Here is a 21,827-nt window from a genome sequence, read left to right on the forward strand (position 1 = left end):
TTGTATTTTTTTCACAGGTAATTTATGTATACATTGGAACAACAGTAAACTTTGTACATGATCTTCATTTTAGAGTGTTGTTATAGCTTGATTCTCCTCATGGAAAACTTTTAGACCACTGACGTTGTTTTCAGTACAGTCAAAACTGGCTTAATGTGCAAAGCATTGAGCACATTTTTCTCTTTACTAAAAGGTTATAGTTCTTTGACACCAGTGTCAAAAGTTGCATGAGGTACAGTGTCTTAAAATACACAACATGCCTGTCTCTCAAACTGGTATAACAGAAATACTGTGCTTGCTCAAAGCAATTATACAAAGTGAATCTTGCCCTGTTTTGAACTTTGAGTCAAAGGACATAAATATTTTGAAAGGAGGTATTGGCTTACAAATGTGACTCCAGCTGAGACTTTAAACATCAAAGAGACATGTTGATGGAGATCAGTAAGAATTTGTAAAGCCATATGACTTGGAACATGTCAGCCAGAGATGAAAAAGAGACTCAAGTCCTGTGATCTTTACTTTCCCATAGTAAGTTGCCTTTTCCTGGGGATGCTTAATTGTTATTCATGACAAAATAGTTCATCTTCATATTTGTATAATATAAAACTATGATTAGAGAGAGATGAGTAATAGACAATTTTTTCTTATTATGTAAGGTTTAGAAAAAACTATTTATCTCTTTTCAGCCATCAACAAAATTTCCAAGGTGCTGCAATTATTAGGCATTGGAGTAGCCCTCATTGGGACAGCAAGGTCAGGTAAAAGGTAGTGTGAAATAAGTAGTTTCATGAGGAGACACAATTCAGTCTTTCACTGGATGGTACTAGCTGTAACTACTCTGGGCTCTTTCTGGGAAAAGAACCTTCCAGAGTGTCTTTATCTTAACTCTTGTATGTGCTTACAAAGGATTTGAGATTTTTTTGTTGTTGTTTAGAGTAACAAATCTTGATAGCACCCCACCTCTAACTCATGTTTGTTCTATATGATGTATAATTACATGTTACTGGCAAAAAAGCAAATGTAGAAAGACATTGCATCATATTCTGATGTCATCTATTGGTGCCTGTATGAAAGAGGAGGTAACAGAAAAGGAAACTCCTCTTTTCCATTACATGCAGTTCATTCCACTTGTAATTGAACTCGGTAGTGAGTAGTTCTATAACTCAGTTTTAGGCTTTTAAGGTAAATTATTCCTCATATTAGTTGATAAAAGAGCTTGTACTCCTTTTTTTTTCCTAGGAAAAGATTGCATCATTTTATCTTTTGCCTTAAAAATTGCCAGACCTAGACCTTTACTTCAGCATGGCTTATGTCTGCAATACAGTCATTCCAGTGGTACCAGAGTCAGTCTTCTCAAATACAGAAATGCATCATGCTAGGAAACCTATGGTGAGGCTCAATCTGATTTCTTCACTGAGGAAATCTAAGCAACTAAGCTTGTGAACATGCCTATGTGCCAACTGAGTTTCACAGTAGGATTTTCTGAGCAATTTCTTTTTAACTCCCTTGTATTCTTTCAAAAGTGAAGGTAGCATTCTATACCATCTTCTTCACAGGTCTCAATCTGAATTTTCAAAAGTGAGTGTGCAAAAGCTAAAAAACCCTAAAAGGATTGTTAAATGATTCTAAAAATCTACCTATAATAATTTCAGAGAGGGAAAAAAAAAAGAAAGGGAAGTATTTCAGATTATTCTTGTCATTGTTTTTTTCTTGAAAGCTTCAAATTCTGATTTAATCATCTACTGGTTTCCTAATTTTTGGGCAATTTCTCTGCCTACATTTGTAAAGAAAAGAGCACATACGTAAATTCCTATTCAGGAAAACATAGGTTTTGTTCCATTTAAGTTCCAAATGCTTTGAAAGGAAGAGGTTTCAGCTTCTTGACAGGCCTTCTCCCAGCTGTCAGAGAGAGTTTCTAATTGAGGTCAGATGGGTAGACAGTCCAAATATGTATCTCAGGTTGGCAACCTCCTTCTTTGGTTCTGAAGGCAGTGTGAAAACTGTCACCCTCACTTTCTAAATCTTTCTTTACCATTTGGAAACCTAGTGGATCACCACAGGGAAACCATTTGGATCTCACAGTGCAATGAGAATTGGGAGGGAAAAAAGCTATACTGTACATACTCCTATGTAAGAAAGATTAAACCTTAGCCATACTGAATCAATGCCTTAACATTTGCTGTTAATCCATTGTCAAAAATATTTTCCTCAGACTAGTTAGACTTCAAAAAGTTTTGCATAGTTTGGTTCTTATATCAACCATGGTTACTGATGAGCAACATAAATTAGCCTCATATCCTTTATAATGATATTTGCTTATTATGGAATGAATGAGGGTGAAAAGAATTCTCCAGTGTGCTTCGGCTTCCAAGCTGGTCTGAAAGCTAAGCACTGAAAGAAAGTCCAAAAGGCAGATCCAGAAGACTGAGGTCTTCTGCCTCTATTTTAAATTTTGGTTTATTTCTAATACTTCCCCTTTAACTCTTTTTTCCATATTTAGGTTTTGGTCCACCATGCCAGAAGCCATATATTGGACAAGGATGTAGAATCAGAAAGATACATTGAGAATAGCACTCCCATGCAAGTACTCCACAAGAACTTCTCTGGAATACGTTTCTGTACAGCATGCATAGCCCGCTCTTGTAGAAACAGCTGTTGCTATGTGTCTTCTTTATTATTGATAGCAGCCATCATAGTCAGGTGATACATATTCACTTTATAATTACTGATTTGTCCTTCTCTCGCTTTGCAGTAAGGCTTCATTGTTATGGTCATGGGAGGAAAAAAGTTTCTTATGAGAGATGGTGTTACAGTTTTTGAGGCTGGATTTTTTTCCTAGTATCTGACAAATTCTGTACACAAAAATTTGCAGAATTGGAAGAGTTAGCCGGGAAAGATTTAAAATAGGGCTTCATAAGCATAGATTAAACAGAACTTAGAAATCAATGAATCTACTGAACTCTCTGACACCTGAGAAGCTTCACAAAATGTGCTTCCTTCTAATATAATTTATGTTCCTTTAAGAATACTTCTCCTACTTGCATTAATTACTGCCTTTTGCAGTCATTTAATTTCCTTCAGTCTTCATTACATTCAGTGAAAATGGAAAAAAGACTATTTGTTAGTGTTTCTTCTTCCTTCTTTGTTCTAATGTTTTGCTCATCCATTTTCATCTGGGAACTGAAAGATAAAGAGATTACAAAATATTAATCTGGGAGTGTTCTCCATCTGACCATGTATTACTCTGAATATTCTTCTTCCTCTGCCTTGTGTTTTAGTTATCAAATTACACTTTTCCTCTTTCAGCTAATGTTTGCAGTTTGTTACTCATATCTACTGGCACAGCTAGGACTCCGGGGTTTATTTTTACAGGTGGAAAGTATAACTTTTGGGATTAACTGCCTTAATCAAAGTACTTGTCCCTTTCTCCCTCTATTACCCCTCTTTCTCACATAATTTTGTTCGATTGGAGAACTGATTTTTAGCACTACATGTGAGATCTCCCTGCTTTCTGTCTTCCATCTTGACATTTACGCAGATCTGAAACTGCATTTTGGCTTCTACTCAAGCTATTCCCTGTGATTTCCTTCCTGTCTCTGTTTCTTGCTTTTGTTTTGTATAAGGAAGTCTTCTGTTGGTGTGTGTACAAACACCTCTCTTTCTGTAGTCTTTGCAAATGCCTATTCCCATTTCTTTAGCTGAGATCTCCTGTAGTACGTGCCTACTGATGAGTTCCACCTCACTTTCATCCAACACATTTATTGTTTTCTTTTATTACTGTATGCTTGGGTGTAGATATTTTATAATAAAATCCCAGTGCACCATTTCTTAGGCTGTATTATGCTTGGGTTTTGTCTGATTCCCCCTCTGTCACAGTCCATGAGAAACTATCTACCAAGGAAAATTGCTGCTGAGTGTGGTTAAAATGCTAGGATCAGGTCTCCTAGTGACAGCTTCAAGACTGGGATCACACTGGGTTCCAACCTCTTTTGTTTAAGGAAACAATTCTGCCTTACTTGTTCTTTCCTATGTATGCTGAACCACCAAGCCATGGTAATTTAGATTCCTTCTATAGCATATATTACTTGGTTCCGTTATTTTTCATTGGGGTTTTCTCTATTTACATACAAGTACAATGCACATGTCCAGTGGTTTTTTATTGCTGGGTTGAAAAAAGAGGGAGAAGAGAACATAATCATGTTTCTCTGAATTAGAATAATATCCTCCCCAGCTATTCTGAGTAGGAAATACTTTCCTAGTTCCATATTTCCAATACTTTTTTAACTCCTTCATTTGACTGTGCATTTTTCCATCATACAGTATTTTTTCCTCCCATTCCCCAGCTCTTAACTTTAACAGATAAATTTTTTTTCCACTTCCACCTCAATGACCTGTATCAACTCAGCTTCCCTTAATTTTACACCTCCTTTATACAAAATTCATGTATTTCAAGCTAAGTTATTTTATCTTCTGATCTGGCACTATCCTCATGATGATAACACCTGTTTAATGTCCCTTTTTTTAAGGGGGCATCTGGTAGCCTCAAACCTAGCCAAACCTGTGTGATGAGAATCTGTGGGGAGAAGCTCCTCCTCCTCATCAGCACAGCACAGTGTAGGTCATGCCATATACTATTTGAATTGTAATGGTGTTAAAAAATTAAACTTATCATAGGATGTATCTGAAAATCCAGCTAGCAAGAGGTAGCTGGTGAAATGGGGATTTTACGTCCAGTTTGAGTCTGCTGTTCTGCTAAGGTCTTCATGCTGAAGGCAGTTCAGCTTCACAAAGAAACTGAAACTTAATAAATCTTTGTTTCCTGTCAACAGAGAATGAGTTCTGGTACAAGGTAAGCTCCAGCTAAAAGATTCTCCTTTTGCATCTAAAGTTAGCTCCTGAAAGGAGTTGCCACTGCAGAATAGTTCTTTGCTGCTTGTTGTTTTCTAAATATGGTGTTCTTACACAACATTAAGTAAGGCTGTCAAATGAGAAATTTTTATATGGGGAAGTACGGATTGATAGCTGTTTATTTTTGTTTCAAGTGGTATTATAGAACTGCCTCTACAGTGCATGTACATTCCCAAATACCAGTTTATAAACTGTGCAGAAGTGTTATAATTGTTGCTTAATTTTTCACTGCTCATTAAATCCAAAACATGCTTACACATGCACAAGCATGTTTCCAACACTTCTAAGTAGATTCATGGGGTGTATTTGCATATCAAGGGTAAAACACAGTGTCATAGGCTGAAAAATGTAGATCTTCAGAGGTACAGCAATGATTTATGAATTCTCATTCATGAGAATGTAGGTAGTGCAAAGAATTTGGGTTTTCCTCTTGCAACAAAAAAGCCCTTTTGTGTTCAGTTGTTGTTTGTTTCCGTGTAATAATACCATACTAGGTATGTCAAGCATCTTGTAAAAATACCCCAAAATTTTGACATATGTTTTTCTTTCTCTTTTGTGGTGTGTGTCTGCATGCTTCATTGATTCTTCAAAGCTGAAAGCACCAGTTTAATTAAGGCTTGGTTCAAGTCACAACTGACATTGAAAGACATCCGTTTAGACTTCTTGTCCATGGTAATGAAAAAGTCACTACAGGCATTAGGAAAGGGTAGCATCTTTAAATCCTCCTTTATTTAAGCTACATAAATGTTTACACTTACTTCTAGTATTTTCAGTAACTCAGAGGTAATAATGTGATTGCTGACAATTTATTAACCAGACAGAGTAAGTTAACAGGTATCTAAAATAAACACATCCAACCCCAGCCTTTCTATGATTCCTGAGTATCATTGCTACTTCTTGGAGTTTCAAACACCAAAGTGTGCTTGCACATGTCATTACTGGTGGTGTGTGGACCACAGTTGCAGTAAGAGTGAAAGGATGGATGGACAAGGCATCAGGAAGTCGTTCTTTGATTTTTGCACTTGCCTATCTGTTTAGTTGTGGTCTTCCTCTGCTCAGCATTTTTACTTAAATACAAGGAAAAGGATAAAGATGACTGTTCTCTAATAACATTGGGAGGAGCCGAGGAAAATTTTAAATTTTTTTGATAAAGAGAATATTTCAATAATCTTAATTTTTAATTTTAAGAAACTTCAGGTGTTTCATTACGAGATGTTTTTAGTAACAATAAAAGGGAAGTAGCTTTAATGGGAATATTCTGCTGTGAATGTAGAGACAAAATATTTTCAAGAACTTTCCTTCCAACCACAAACTCTCATTCAATCTTTTTCTTGTATCTCTGCATCCAAAGCATGTGACTTCTGTAGCTGAACATGAATGTGCAGCTACATTGTCTTTGAACAATTTGTTTAACTTCAGGCTACAGTGCTCAAAAGCCAGGAGCTGCCAGCTCTGTGTAGCTGGGAACTCTGATTTCAAATTCAAAGGTCCTGTGTGCACACAAACATTCCCCAGTTGAATCTGGGGAAAGTACATGAACTAATATAGCTAACTTTGTGCAAGTTTGCTCAGCAGTCTTTGCTGTGTTCAGCTGAGCCTGAGTAGTGGCCTCAAATTTTGGGCTAGCACTGAACGTATTTTGTACCAGAGCAAGTTGTCCTGATTCTCAGTGAAAAAAATCAGGGCTCACTTGTTTATTATCAGATTTATTTATGCAGAATAAATTTGTATATTCTTTTACATTACTATAATTTGTTTGGATTTAAATACTAATATGGTTTTCTGGATTTTAAGATAAATTATGTGCTCTGTGATACAATAGAGATCTGTCTTCTTTTCTCATACCAAGAATTTTCATGTGATTTCATTTATGTTTAGTATTACACTGTATGGACATAAACACAACGTTCCAATTTAGCGTAAACAATTGAGGCCTTCACTTATGAAGAACTGTGAGAAAGTCTGACAAGAGAGGTTCAAGGGAAAGTGCATAAAATCAGCCCTGGAATCTCCCAGCATATCTAAACTTGTCAGTAATTAAATTCAGAAACTACTGGAATCCTTTAGAAGTTGAGTAGCTGGGGGAATATTTAATTTTTCTCCCTTAGTAGATTGATTACTGTGGTGTTTCTGTTACATGTGAAGAAATCAGCTCCTATGTAAACCAGCCAAAATGCTCCAGGGCTTCTTTGGAAAGAAACTTTTAGTCTTGTTAATATGTGGTTTAAAAGATAGTGAGAGAGAGACTATTTGATGGCATAATGTTTAGATTTTGGCATTGTAAATGGGAAGTCAGGTATCTGAATTTCTCCTTGCAGGGTGATGACAAGGAAATCTTAGTTGTTAAATACCTTTCACAGTTATGCTCACATGAGGTTGAGCCTGTGTTTCTCATTTCAGCTCAAGAGGCAGGAAAGAGCCAAATATCACTTAGTAACAGAAGACAGAAGGCAAAGAGCAGAAAGTTGCTAATACAGGTGAACTCACATCTAAAGGTAACTGGAAAGAAAGCTGTGTTCCTCATCTGGGTTATCAACAGCAGCTTTTCCTGAGACCAGTTCTGGTCTGCAAAAATGTCTGAAAGAGAGTAAGATCTTTGTTTTTCCTTTTGTGTAATCTATCATAATTACATACATAAATTCATTTCAGAAAGCTTTTCCTGAAGTCTCATTAATTCAACTGGAATTAATTCTAATGTAAACTAATGGATACTAAAATCAAACCTATTCTGAACTTTGTCTTTTTCTCTAATTCTCTTCGTAATAGTCACTCTTTTTTTTCTTCCTTGAATACAAAATACATTTTAAAGTCAGTGCAAACTGTTCATGTCTATTTTTAATTTTAACTTTTAATTTTTAGAATATAAGTAGACCTGACTTTACAGAATTAATACTTTAAATTGGCTGTAAAGGAAAAATATTTTTGAACTCTAGACTCACTGACTGAATTCTAGCATCATGTTTTACCAAGGTATGAAAAAACCTTATTGTAAAAGACAATTAAGCAAATGAGCAAGAGAGGTGGGAAAAGTAAGAAATGTGAAGTGTTTGATCATGATTAAAGTACATATACATATAGTTGGTATTTTGCATAAAAGCTGTTGACTGTATTTTGATGTTTTTACTTATTTTATGAGAACTCCAGTTTGAAGATGAGAGATTTCAGGAGGATTTATCAGAAGACTTCTACTGTTTCCATCATTAAACTGTAGTGATTCTGAACTGTAAAACTTTAAGAGCTAAAAAGTAAAGTTGTTGTAGTCATAATTGTTGCCATCTCCTAGAAGGTTGCTGCTAATTTTTCAGTGTTTAATGTTCTAGTCTTAAACCTCAGTTCCTAGAATCAGTTGAATAAATGAATTAAGATTCCTATGATAAAACTAAAAAGGAAAACTCAGGTTTCCGTAACTATGGAAAGAATCAAACAAACGAGCTCCACTGGTATACAAACCAGAGTGAACAATCAAACATTTTGACAACTGTAGTATTTTAAAATTTAATGCAATATATTATTTAGGGGAATATGTACTTCAGTGAACCAAATAAAAAAGGAAATGTCAATTGAGGCTTTTTTTCCCCTTTCCCTCTTTTTTTCTTGGCTTTACTTTTACACTTCTGTTCAGAGCCAGAGCTTTGCAATTTTGCTATCCTACTAGAGCAGCCAGTTTCAGTTATTTCTCACAGTGATTCTGGAGGAAGGAATGCACAGGAATGGGGAACATTATTCTAAAAGCACAGCAAAGAAGAAGAGAACAGCCTGTATTTAGCTTTTTTTTTCCTGTATACTAAGTTTGGACACAAGTCTCCTGTGACAAAGGGCTTTATATATTTTAGCTGCCAATTCCAAAAGGAAATGCTGTATTATGCAATCAATGGAATTTCACAGTAGATATCTCTACATAAACGAAGCTCTTTTGAATTATGACAGTATGCTAGGAGATACTTCTTCTTTTAAAGACAAAACATGCTGTTGCACTTTTCCTGTCTGTTCAGATCCCTCATTTTTTACTGATGTGTTCTTCTGATCTGGGGTGGATACCAATAAAAGACGTTGATCAAACTTCCACACTGCTGCCCTGTGTTGGGGTGCAGCATTAGCCATGGGTTATGGGCAGGGCAAGGTAGGTGCATGACTGCACCCAGACAGAGTAGGTACCCACAGACTTCCAGAGCTGGGCCGCCCCTGGCTGAGTGTGGTCCTGCCATGCCCAACAAGCCAAGCCAAGAAGGATTGGGTCTGAGGACAAGGGAGAACTCAGGGCCAGTAATCACCAGGTGAGGTCACCGTGCCAAGATGGGTCCCAGGGTGCACTGGGCAGGCAGCCTGCTTATCAGAGGCAGGAGCCCTCAGCAGTGGGATATGTGACTGGGTGCAGACATGGCTATAACGCAACTGCAACATAGCTCAGGTGGAGGCAAAGGGCAACACTCACAGCTAAAAGCAGTTCCCAGGGAAGGAGAGGCAGTGTCTGCTGGGGCTTCCTCTAGTTTTCTTCACATCAGCTTTCAAAGTCAGCAGATATGCTCTCTCTAAGCTGGCCTGAGCCCAGGCAGCCAAAGCCCCAGGAGCAGGGCGATGCATTTTAAGCTCTGTCGTTGCCTGCTTGCATGGCACCATAAAAACTGAGTTCATATCAACAAAATACCAGTAGCAGGTCAGAATGCAGTTGTCTCTAGCTCTGTTTGCTATATCTACTGATAGATATCTACTGCTAAGAATATAAGAACAGAACAAGCATAAAGTGGTCTTTCTCCAGGGACTTGTTTTATCTTCCTTGACCTCATAGAAAATTCTGGTGTTGCCAGAGTTCATTAATATTTTGACCTATTTTATCACAAATGCAGATTCTTCCTGCCACCTTAAGTTTCTTAATAGCAAGTGTGTCCCATTAATAGTTGCAAAAATTGCTGGGTTAGTTAGCTTTGAAGGGATGCTGATGTCAGATTTTAAAACAGATGCAATAGAAAGAGCAGTGCTTCGTTCTTTGCATTCCTTGTCATCATATCCATCTCCAATCTGGAGGGCTAGCAGGGCTAATTATCTGCTGTTTTCATTAGAGCTGGCATGAAGCTAGCAGAGGAATGGAAAAAAAATTAACTTTCTGGTTTGCTTTCTTGATTTGTATCGCCCCACCCCCTGCAATATTCTCCCCTAATTTTTCCCTGAGACACTGACATTTTCTTGTTGGTTCTAATCTTCATTGAGCTCTCACATAATTCTTGAGATTATCAAATGTTTGGTTATATTCAGTCTTAATTATGCAAATATAGGATTGCATGGAAATGGAATATGACTCTCTGGCACTTGTAGGGTTTTCCTGCAAAAGAGTGTCTGTAAGTTTTAGACTGCTAGTTGACAGTCTGGGTAGTGAAATACATCATATCCTGTTAGTAATTAATTGAATTTGCAAAATATATTTTGTAAGTATTATTTACATTGCATTTACAGCAATATTTGAAAAATTAAAATAATTTGGAAGTAAGAAAATTTAGGAACAAGTCTCTATTCAGTCTAGACTTTATTCCTGCAAATATATGATAAAATGGGTGTTTGAATTATTAATCACTTGGATTTTTCCCCTCTGATTTCTGCCTTAGTGCATGAGATGGTGAGGAAATGACCATATTTTTTCTCCTTTATCACTAGCCTTCAGTGTTCAATGCCCTTTGTTTGCTGTACATTCAGAGCCAAGCCTGTTCTGAGTAAACAATTATTAATTTCTGTGTGGGCTCTGCTGCTGATAATAAATTTCTTGTGTACTTCACAAGTGTTATTTAAGTTACTGTCTCATGACCTTTGGGAGGTTGAGGTATGTGACTGCTGCTTCAAAGGTTGAGTATTAGGCAGTTAAGATTATATATCTGTGTATGTATGTACATATATCCAGGCAATCTTCATGGCTGCTCTGAATGCAGCTAGAGTTCATTAGAGAGTTCATGTTGGTTGTGGAGGCAGCTCACTGAGGGTCTGAGGGAGCTGCCATGCTTGCTCAGTACCCTGCAGCCTCAGCTTTATGGACCTTGATGTGGGAAAGGTCTGTGCAAGTGTTTGTTAAATGCCCTGTACATCCCTACCCCCATCAGAACCAAGGCTTAAGTGGACAGAAGTGAGTAGGTATAAATACCATCCTGAGTGCAAAAACTTAGATTGCTTTATGTCAGAAGTTTGCAGTGTGGACTAAGGCACAGGGCTATTGGAGTGGTGGAACATGGAGGCAAAGAGAGAAAATAACAACAACAACAAACCACCCAAGGGAAAAGACAAAGGAAAAAATGCAGATGCACAGATGGCCATGCACAGCCAGGCCCTTGGAGCAGTCCCCTGAGAGAGGTCCCCCCTGTGGAGAGTTTGTTGTCTAGAAGGATCGGACCTGTGATCAGGGAGACTATCTCTAGCTCTTTGATTTTTCTGGTGTTGAAGGAAGCAGGATATTGCACATTCCTGTGCTGTATCTGGTCTGCATCAAAGACACCTGACCCTCACCCACACATCTTCCTTTTGAAGGGGCAGTTTTCAGACTCTTGGTATTGTTTTAGCTGGTTTGACAGAAATGCTTAGGTTTGAAAGACTAACATGTTTAGTCATGCTCACACCAACCTTAGATATACACAGGAAATATTCAGCACTCCTCACAATTGTATTTTGATGGACTCAAGTAGCATTCAAAATAATTTTAGGGTGCAGTTGCACTTACAGTGCTTTCTAGACTTTTTCTTCCCCTACTCCCCACCCCCATCAAATTCACTCATAGAGAAACATGCTTACCTGGCAAAGCTAGAGCCTCTAGAGAGACAGCACAGATCTTATGCCACTCCTGATAATGGAAAAAGACTGTTTCTTGCTGCTGGTGTGAATAGTCACCAGAGGTGGGAAATGTGCACAATTTGAGGTTACTGAATTACTGGACTTGTCACTCAGGGTTCAGCAGCAGACTTTCCTCTGGTGGTGCCCAGCTCTGTCTAATTTCTCCCAGCTTCATAATTTCCTAGCCCAAGCCCTTTTGCTCCTTCCCTGCTCTGTCTCTGCTTTTCATTCAGGATAATGAGAGGTGAATCCATGCCAACGATTTCATTTGGATCAGGAAAGAACTTTTCAGGTCACTCTCCCATGAATCTCCTATTACTGTGGTTTCTTTGCACTACAGATATGTTTGGAGTATACAAATTAGATTTCTTCTGGAGGACAATGAAATGGCACATGTGCTCCAAGCACCTACTATACCAGTGTGCATTCAGTCAACAGGACTAGGCCAGAGATAATACAAAGATTTATCTCCTTCCTATGCAGAAGACCTTCCTTCTTTTTCTGTTCTGCCACACTATTTGCTAGCTCCTCGTCCTGTTCTCCTTATTACAGTACATTTTGTAGTTCCTATCTTCTGGCATTATTATCTTCATGCCTTCCCTCAAAATTAGAACTTCCACCATTGTGTTCATATTGATTACAAAGCACAAACCATTGATTCAGTATTAATATATCAGTGGAGTTTGCATCCTGTGAACCTAATACAAAGAAGGACTAGGGTTTGGACTACTGTTAATTGCATATCCAGGCTGACTGAATAAAATAAAAACTCAGTAAAATGACTTTTCTAGTAATGTAAACATGGAAATCTGACTATAAATACATGTAATTTTGATTTTGATATATAGTACCTGCAATTGATGATGCAAGAATTTTCTAAATTGTGAAAAAAGCTTTTAGAAGGGCAACTGATTGGTCCATATGAGTCTGGAGATGTAAAGAATTTTTGCTTATGAAATTAATTGAAAAAAACCCCCACTCTTCTGTACCTTGTTCAAATACACTTGCATGCTTTAATTTTCACTTCCTTTCTCAGTTTGCATTCTTTTACCCATATTATTTCCTGTTCCTTTTTTTCTCTCTGTCCCTGCAAAGCAGCCTGTTGTTGTGCTGTCCTTGGATACCTTATATGTTCAGACTGATATGTTTTATTATGATATTCTTTTGAGATTTCAATTGTAACAGAGCATGAATATCAACTTTAAAGCTGTGTCAAGCAAGCAATCTGGTTTCCCATTACCTGATAGATAGGCAGTTTTACTTTTCTAAACCACGCCAGCTTTGGCAGTCTTAGGAATCCCTTGTAATGCGGAGAAATATAAGTTCTGAAAGGCACACCCAGGCACATTTGCTCCAATGTGTACTGTATATAAGGTATGTGTACCCTGTAGATTGTAGTTTTTAGTGAGAGTTATCTCTTAGCAGAAAGCACCTTTGGTTTATTTACTGGTAAGGTTTGAAAATGACATTGTTTCACTGCAGAAAATATCGGTGTAGTTGTATCTGACTGAGAAATTGAGCCTTTTTCTCTAAAAAACTATTTTCCCATGTTTATTTCTAGAGATTAATTACTGTTTTAAGAGGAAGGATACCACGTTCAAGCTTCAAAAGGGTCAAAAAGAGAAAGTGAGATTCATATCATCTTATCTTTGGGCTTTTGGGTTATTTGGGCTTTTAGGGTTTGATCCATCTGTAAAATAAATCTTAATGATTTTTATAGTCTCAGGTGAGCATATGAAAGCTTGCATCTCTGTTGTTATGAGGTCAAATTTCTTCTTCTGATTTGAACTATCAATAGAAGTTAAAAAGATGGAGAGATGTTAGTTTTAAAATGTGAGTAAAGATCAGATTCCCATTTATTGGAATGTTGTATTCAGCGATAGCAAAAATTTCAGAAATACCTATATTCTAAACTAGGCTTCTTTGATCTACTCAGGTGAAACCTGAGGATTTCAGGTTCCGTTTGTTCAAGGCTGTAGACAAAATCCAGAGATACAATGCCTTTTTTAACAAGAGTGAAAATTCAACTTGTGAGACCTCAAAGATTCTTAAGACTGAAATTTATAAATATAATCTAAGACACTACATTTCTGTGGATTCTGTCCCACTCCACAATGTAATGTACCCTCATACAAATTAGATAGTTCCAACAAAATCAATAAAACTACCGGATGTCATTATTTATTTCCTATATTCCATTCCTTATGTTTGGGTGCATCTCAGCTATATTTGACTAATTTTTTAGCACCAAAGAATGTTGAAGAGGATTTCTTCTGCTTAGACTAAGAAGGAGAAGAAGGAAAGTTCAATCAGAATTTCAATGACCTCTATTTTCCATTCATACCTGTGGTTATTCACTGATTTGAAGTTTGTTGATTTTGTGCCGAAAGAGAAAACTCAAGTAGAGAGATTAAATAATAATCTGATCCTGATTCAAGCAGTTTGATTCAGTTATAGTATCTCTGTCTATGTATGGCAGTATGAATGACAATAATAAATATTTTCTCATTTAATTTGCAAAAAAATTTCAATTCTCAGACTATTTATTTTTTCTACTAATATTGTATTGAGTAAAAAAAAGTGTTAAATTTGTTTAATAAACAATTTTTTTTATGTCATAAGCAATAAACAAAGGAAATATTTTAAAATGCTTTTTTTCTTGGTTTCCTCAGCCTTGAGATTCAGTAACTTTGATTATATGATTTCTTCCTACACTACAGCATCATCTTCATTAAAATTTGAAGCTCAAGCAGTGCAAAATATTGATTTTTTTTTTTCTTGTGGGTAGTATACTTCATTTCAATTCAGCTTTAGGGAATTAAATATGGATTTGAAAGAGCTGTCCAGCTGCTCATACCATTTGGCAGAAGCTGTCTGGACTGTGAAAGTGAGGGATAAATGCGGACATCTTGAGACGTTCTAACCTCTTGTTGACTAGACAACTCCATCCATTATAAATCCCCTGGGCCAGATCCTCACTAAGGTAAATTGGCACTGTTTCCTTAGGCTCATTGCTTCTGTGCTGATTTACACCAGCTGGGCCTTAGATTATATTCTCATTAAGTGGACAAAAGTAACCAAAGCATGCCTGCTGGATTCAGAATTGAAATACATTTCTGTAAGTACTGTCTTGCTTTAGCAGCACCGCTAATGTAATGGAGAGCCCTGATACCCTCTGTAGACACACTCTCACAGGAGAGAGTGAATTAGGGTAATACAGCCACAGCTGTGAACTGTTGTCCATTTGAAGGAGAGGGAACTAGCTGTGCCAAATGAAGCAGAGGAACTATGAGCCATACCAGCTGATCCTGGACCTGCTGTACAGCAGCCCCAATGCCCACACTCTTCTGCTACATACTCTTTCCTGATAATACCCTGGATCTCTTACAAGCAGATTCAGATTTTTCACAGAGCAGTTCCTTTTTTTCCCACATGTCCATTGCAGAAGCTGTGGAAAGGTTTTTGCAAGACAGAACGGTGCTTTCCAGGGTGTTACACTGCATGTGAAGTTTTTGTGTACCTCTCCCTTATCTCCCCCAAAACCAACAGAAGCCAGAAGCACTGAACAAAGTGCTATAAATATGGTCTGAGGAGTTCAGCATGTATAACTTGGATAACATTTCCTCTGGAAGGGAGAAGGGGACATTTTGGATACCTGTGACAAGTATAATACAGGGCTTTTTCATAAAGGATCTCAGATTTACTGTTCTATTAGTGGAGTGTGAAATAAATAGGTTGATTCCTAATCCATATTAAACAATATTAAGTTCCTAGACACAGTCCTGATACCACCAAGGCAGGCTGTCAACTGGATGCAATCTATCCGGAAGAGTTAGAAAGGTGGATGCTTCTGAAAAGTTTAAAATAAGCTCATTGTCTTCAAAAGCCTTGCTCCTTCTGTGTCCTATACATGGTGCATGTGGAGAGGAATGTGCAGTCTTGACTAGGTTAAAGCCCTGACACCCTCTTCAACTAGGAAATCTTGCTTTTTCTGAGCCTGCAAATTTGGCAAAAAAGGTGGAATCAAATGGTATTATGTTGCTAACACATGTTGCATTTAGCTTGGGTAATGACAGCATAATTGATGTACATATATGCAAGATCCTATTTAACAATAACCTAAAATGAATGAATGCTTTCTCAAGAAAATGCAAAGAAATGTTTCACAAATTGTACAAAAACCTATTAATTAGGAGTTTAAAAGATTTTCATTGCCGGGGGAAAAAATTACACAGTGTTTATTAATGCTGCCTGATTTTACTGGCTGATCGCTCAAAACACTACCAGCATGATATGCTTTTTATTTGATGAGTGGCCATTTTGAGCTTCTCTTTGCTGACTGTATTGAGCTTGGTTTCAAATCTGTCTTAATCCTGCAATGAACCTTTAATAAAGCTGGATTGACTTTAAATCGGTACTTTGAAACATTAATTAAAATAAAACAGGAGAAACTAAAAGATCAAGTGATCCATTGTGGTGGTGGTGGTTTTTACATCAAAGCTCTCTTCTCCACCCCTCTCGAGAAGAAAGCAAGCCTTTGAAGGCTGCAGCTGTATGACTTCCAACATGGTTTTTAAACTGGCCTTAGGTTTTAATTACTTTTGCTGTTTTAGGTTGGCATTTTCTATATTTTTGAAGAGCTGTTTGGGACACTTCTCTTTACTCTTCCCTTCAGAAAAGCAGAGGATAAAACAGGCAAAATTGCTGTGAAAAGTTGACAGGGCATGGCAAGTCCACTCAGCCCAATCTGTTCTCTCTTCCAGGGAACTCAGTTTCCTGCAAAGACTGGAAATGACCCTGGAAAATTCTGTTTTCTGAGCCAAGTTGTAATAGCAAGCATATCCAGTGCTGCACCTCTGGCATTTTTTTTTCCAAGTGACCCTCCAGCAGTGCCTTTGTTTTCTTTTCTACTACTAGCTAGCAGTGTGTTCTGCAGACAGTGCAGCCTTTATAGTAACAGTACTGTACTCCCTGTTGTTCTGCTCCACTGTGCCTTGAGTTTGCAGAAGGACTCACTGATAGCAGAAAGAAATGAGACTTGAAGAGAAATGTTAGCCTTTCTGAGGGCTGATATTTACCTGTTATGGTTATACTTCGGGAACTAGTTCAGGGACACCTGATCCTTGCTGTCAAGGCTGCTATTTCATAAGTGAATGATCTCATCAGTTTTTCTCAAAACAATCGATCTTTAGTCTTGTATTGTTTATCAATTCCTGCACTCCCTTAATATGTGTCAAGTGACTGCAGGAGGTTTCCTGTAATAATTTAAAAAAAAACAAAAACAATTAAATGTGTGAAAAACCTATCAGCTGTATTAGAGGGAAACCTAATAATCAGTGTCTTAAGTCTTGCCTCAAGTGTCTTTCATCTGCTTGAACTGAAGACTTCAGTATATGCGATAGTATTACTGAAAGGGAAGTAGAAGAAGAGGGGTTGTGTAATTTTCTCCAGCCTCAGTTAGGTAGGAAATCCCAGATCTGTGTTCTAAGGCTGTCACCAGGAAGGTAAGGTAAAGCTGATACAAAATGTGTGACTACAGGCACAGGTAGGGGGGGTCCTCTGAGGAGGAGAGTGAGAGATATTAAACTTACAGCTGTTGTATTTGTGTTGCTGAGCTGTGTAACCTGAAGCACTGCAGGAGTTCACTCACTCTCCATCTCCCTCCTCCCAGGGACCAGAGGCCCAGCCTTCAGGAAACCTAGAAGGACAAACTCTCAAGGCCTCTAGTGATTTCTCAGTGTTAATACAATATCATATACCACTGAAGCTAGAAGCAATCATATCAAAACAAGTACCGTTGTAAAGTAGGCATGGATGTGGCCTGTGTTGGAACACATGCAAAATAATATTGCTTTTAGCCAACTTTACGCACTGAAGTAATGGTTTAAGAGGAACTGTCAAATGCATCCATCTGGGATGGTCATTTTATACTGGGGAGAATCTGGGGGTGGATAGGAAGTGAGAAATGCTTTAACATAAAGGCAGACATTGCTGTCACTGGAGTGGATAGGAGTTCTATTGTTTTTTTTCTATAAGAGTGAATATTCTGGGTTTGTCCTCTATTATATCTCCGGTCTGGAGCTTCCAGGGGAGGAGGAAGAGGAAAAGGGTTAGACAATAAAATATACATCTATTCATTTTCTTGGTGTAAGTGCAATGCTTTTTCCACTGTATTGCTTTGCACTGGGCTGAGTAGGAGGGACGGAGGTGTCAAAAATAATTATGGAAAAAAGGAAGCAAAAAATTAAAAAAACCTTAAATGTTGAGAGCAGCTGCAAGCTTAAAAATGTGAGTTCAAAGTGAATTACTTCTTATATAGCAATGTGTTAGCTTCTCTAGTGGGCAAACTGCTCCTCTTGATACAGTCACACAGCATTAGTCATATATGCTCTTGCCAAGCACCAATCTGTTAGGTTTCCTGTTACAGCAGCTAATTGCTTTTTGAGCTAATGCATACAAATATAGTTACTTAGTTAATCTCTCTCTCTCTGCCCCCTCTAACATGTTTGAACTGTCACCAGCATTATGAAAACTTCCTGAAAATATTTCTGACTTAAGTCTTACAAGTCAAAAAGGGATGATAAGAGGATAGGAGTGTAGCAGCAGAGGGGACGAATGATGCAAAACGGGATTAAACCCTCTCCACCACCACTTTCTCAGCAGATCAGTGTAAAATAACTGACCCAAAAGGAATTTAGCAGATTTATACCCATGGGAGATGTGATTCATTGCCTCGTTTCAGTTTGCTGTATGGCATGATTTTAACTTATTTAGAAGACGTTTTTTAAAAATGCTGTCACAATCCCAGAATCTGTGACAACGAAAGTTATCTGTGACCTGATGAAGGAAAAAACCAAAACCAACCCAACAATCAACCAAACTCACATTCTTTTAATTAAAAAAAAGTAAAAATCACCTTTTATTTTATTTTTGTTTATTTTTTTATACTCTGCATTGAAAAAACATGGATACAGTGATTTCAGCAAATTAGACATAAATCTCCTCTTAATTATTATTATAGGAAGGTAGGTGGTGAATGATGGGCAGAGAATATGTGGGAAGGAAAAGTTACTTCAAGAACAAAAGTTAGAGAAAAATTAATGGAAGAAACATTAAGAACAAAAATGACAAATTAAGTACAGCACATATAGAGAGTTCTGTGAGATCTTGCAGTTTTGTTTGGGTGTTTTTTGTTTGAAATTTATGCTTTTACATCTCTTGAGAACTGCTTGCTTTAATGGTGAATGCACTATTTTTTACTGGGCATACTCAAAAATCATCTTTTTGACACAGTATTTGACATCTTATTTTTAGTAATACTTACTTCCAACTTTGTATTTGTGAGTAAAAATCCAGCTGGACGTTGGAGCTATATTGCCCTTGTTAGTGCAGATACTCTGAATTACTCACTCAAATGGATATTTTCTTTCCTGAAAAGTCTTGCAACCTAAGGATGAGCCAATATTGTTGTCAGTGTAGACAACAAAGAAACTTAAAAGTTAAGTACTGCTTTCAATGTATTCATGATGCTCAACACAGTTTATGATTCTTATCTGAGAATAAACATTTGAGCTACTCAGTACCATTTGAGATTTATAGTGTGGCTACTTCTCTGCTTGCAGCTTCTGATTTGAGTACCTTGAAGCTGTCTCTGAAATGTCTTCCTGGACAGCAGGAACTGGGGTATAAACATTTTCTGAGTGAGAACTCATAGTCTCAGTTGCTCAAAATTGCCTCTAGGTTGAACAGCAGATGGTTCAACCACCCATGCTGGTTTATTACCAGGTTTCTTTAAAACATAGGCATGTTCTAGGACTCAGTGAAATGGTCAAATCTGGAAGAGTGACTTATTCTTTGTGACTTTGCTTGTTCCTAGCAGAGCTATTCATTAGGAACAAAACATGACATTGAACAAATGCCTTTGGCTGGTCCTTAGCACGTGGGGCATCAGTGTGGGTCATGGTGAAGAAAAACTAGATATAAAGAAGAAATTTTTTACAAAGTAGGGTGTGAAACACTAGAACAGGTTGCTCAGCAAGGTGGTAGATGCTTCATCACTGAAAACACTTGTGTCATGTTGGACAGGGCTCTGAGCAACCTGATCTAGTGGAAGGTGTTCCTGCTCATTGCAGGGGGGTTGGACTGGGTGATCTTTGTAGGTCCCTTCTAACCCAAAGTACTCTATGATTCTGTGGGTACAAGGGTTCTGTTGGAGCACTTCATAATCAATTGTAATTTCACTAATCATGATAAAGTCTGTTGCTTCTGCATGCTGAAGGCAGGTTTTCTTAACAGCTGGACTGACAGTGATAGCCCCTTTGTAAGAACCATTATCACTGAAAACACAGCCAAACAAGTGGAGAAGGTGGTTTAGTCTGATCTAAATCTGAGCAGGTGGGAGGTTGGAGCTTTGGACATCCAGTGGCCAAAATAAACAGGCTAGCCTCTATGTTCACTTGCTCTTCATCCATGAACAAGTTATCTTCTTAAAAGTCTGTATAGTCTGCTTCTAAAGAGGCTTCCTATTTTAAACCATTTGAAATAGGAAATGAAGGCTTTAGGATCTGAATTTTAACATTTATAAAGTACTTTGATGAACAAAATACACCTTAAATTACTACACAATAAATTTAGTCCTAGGCTTAAATACTGTCCATATGACTAAACAGAGATTTTTTATCCACTCACAATTATTTTGAGTACCATCTTTGCATTAATCCAGTCCCTTATTTTCAATGAGAATGGAAATGTTGTTTGATAAGAAAAGGTAAATTTATGAATGTTCAACACATAGTTTTCCACAAGTCCATGAAAAGGAAGTTGACAAAACTAAAATACAATTTATGTCCTCAGCATAGCTTAACAAACTTTGAATCACAGAATCAGAGAATATTCTGAGTTGGAAGGGATCCACAGGATCATCGAGTCCAACTCTTTAAGGAACGGCCCATATGGGGATCAAACCCACAACCTTGATGTTATTAGTACCATGGTAAACTGTTTGTATCATTGACTTGTAGAAAGTGAAAGAACAGTTTTCTTGTTTTCCCTTTTTTTATTTGAAAAATTAATGTTGTTTTAGAACCCAGGTCAGTTTAATATATTCCAGGAAGTTTAGATGGAAACAAAATAACATGGACCAGTTACTACTACCATAATTTTCATAACCTCCCAAAATCTGTCATCAAGTTGAGCAGCTCAAGTCATTAGCGAGCTAACACTTTTTCCATACCCCTCCCATCCACTCACCTAGTTAGTGTCTCTGTTCAGTGAGAAGAACGTGTAGTGAAAGAAAGAAGACAAGGAGATTAAAGCTGGTCCAATTATCAGTTACCTGAATGGATGGATCTTTTGGATTAGTCCCATGGTGCATATAGTCAAATTTATCACAGCATTTTTCTCCCATGTATTTGAAAATCTCTATGACCAAAATACTTATTACTGATCAACTCTGTAAAAGCCAGACATGCTGTATGGAGAGCTCTGAAAGCAGAGTCACTGGAGTGCAATAGGCAGGAGGGAGTGCAGAACTGTGCCCAGACAGATAAGCACAAATATCTTGGGTTTCCATCAAGAGCCATCTCTGCAAAATTCTTAAGTCAGTCTGATCTGTGCATCATATAAAACCAGTGGAGTAGGTTTGAAAGAAGAAAAAAAAAGAAGGAAAAAGAAGGGAAAAAAAAAGACAAAGAAAAAAAAAGGATTTTTTTATTTTCTTTGATTCAGTACCCGTGAGCTTGTACTGTTTTACCCCAGTTCTTCACTCTGTGATCAGGGTCTGAGTATTAAGTTCTTGATCTGAGAATGTCACTATATTTGGCTCTAAATTTGACTACAAGCCATCTTAAAGTGAAACTTCCTAATGTTGTCTGGCCACGTGTGGGTGAAACTCAGCAAACAGCTAATCTGTGGAAGCTACATTGAACCCAAAGGGTAAAGCTTAATAGTATTATTCATTTTCCCTTGAGACTTTGTAGCAAACCTGACCTGTTTTTTACATTCCTACCTTACTCTGCTTTATACCTGGCCTTCTAGATGTTTCTACTGTCTCCATCTCTCATAAGTCTCAAAAATTAAGGCCTATGTTCATCTCCCCTAGAAAATGCTCCTGCCTC

General features: G+C 37.5%; 1 protein-coding gene across 1 annotated transcript in view; it reads left to right on the forward strand.

The window, feature by feature from the left end:
• Nucleotides 1-16,430, forward strand: part of LOC108494612 — a 28,589-nt gene extending 12,159 nt beyond the window's left edge. The window contains exons 2-4 of the mRNA XM_017809358.1: nucleotides 7,309-7,403; nucleotides 13,649-13,828; nucleotides 16,326-16,430. Of these exons, the coding sequence (XP_017664847.1) occupies nucleotides 7,309-7,403; nucleotides 13,649-13,828; nucleotides 16,326-16,430 (380 nt within the window). The remainder of the gene's footprint in view (nucleotides 1-7,308; nucleotides 7,404-13,648; nucleotides 13,829-16,325) is intronic.
• Nucleotides 16,431-21,827: the final 5,397 nt, after the last annotated feature.

This window comes from Lepidothrix coronata, unplaced genomic scaffold (genome assembly GCF_001604755.1).
Source record: "Lepidothrix coronata isolate B3197 unplaced genomic scaffold, Lepidothrix_coronata-1.0 Scaffold26, whole genome shotgun sequence".
NCBI classification, from domain to species: domain Eukaryota; kingdom Metazoa; phylum Chordata; class Aves; order Passeriformes; family Pipridae; genus Lepidothrix; species Lepidothrix coronata.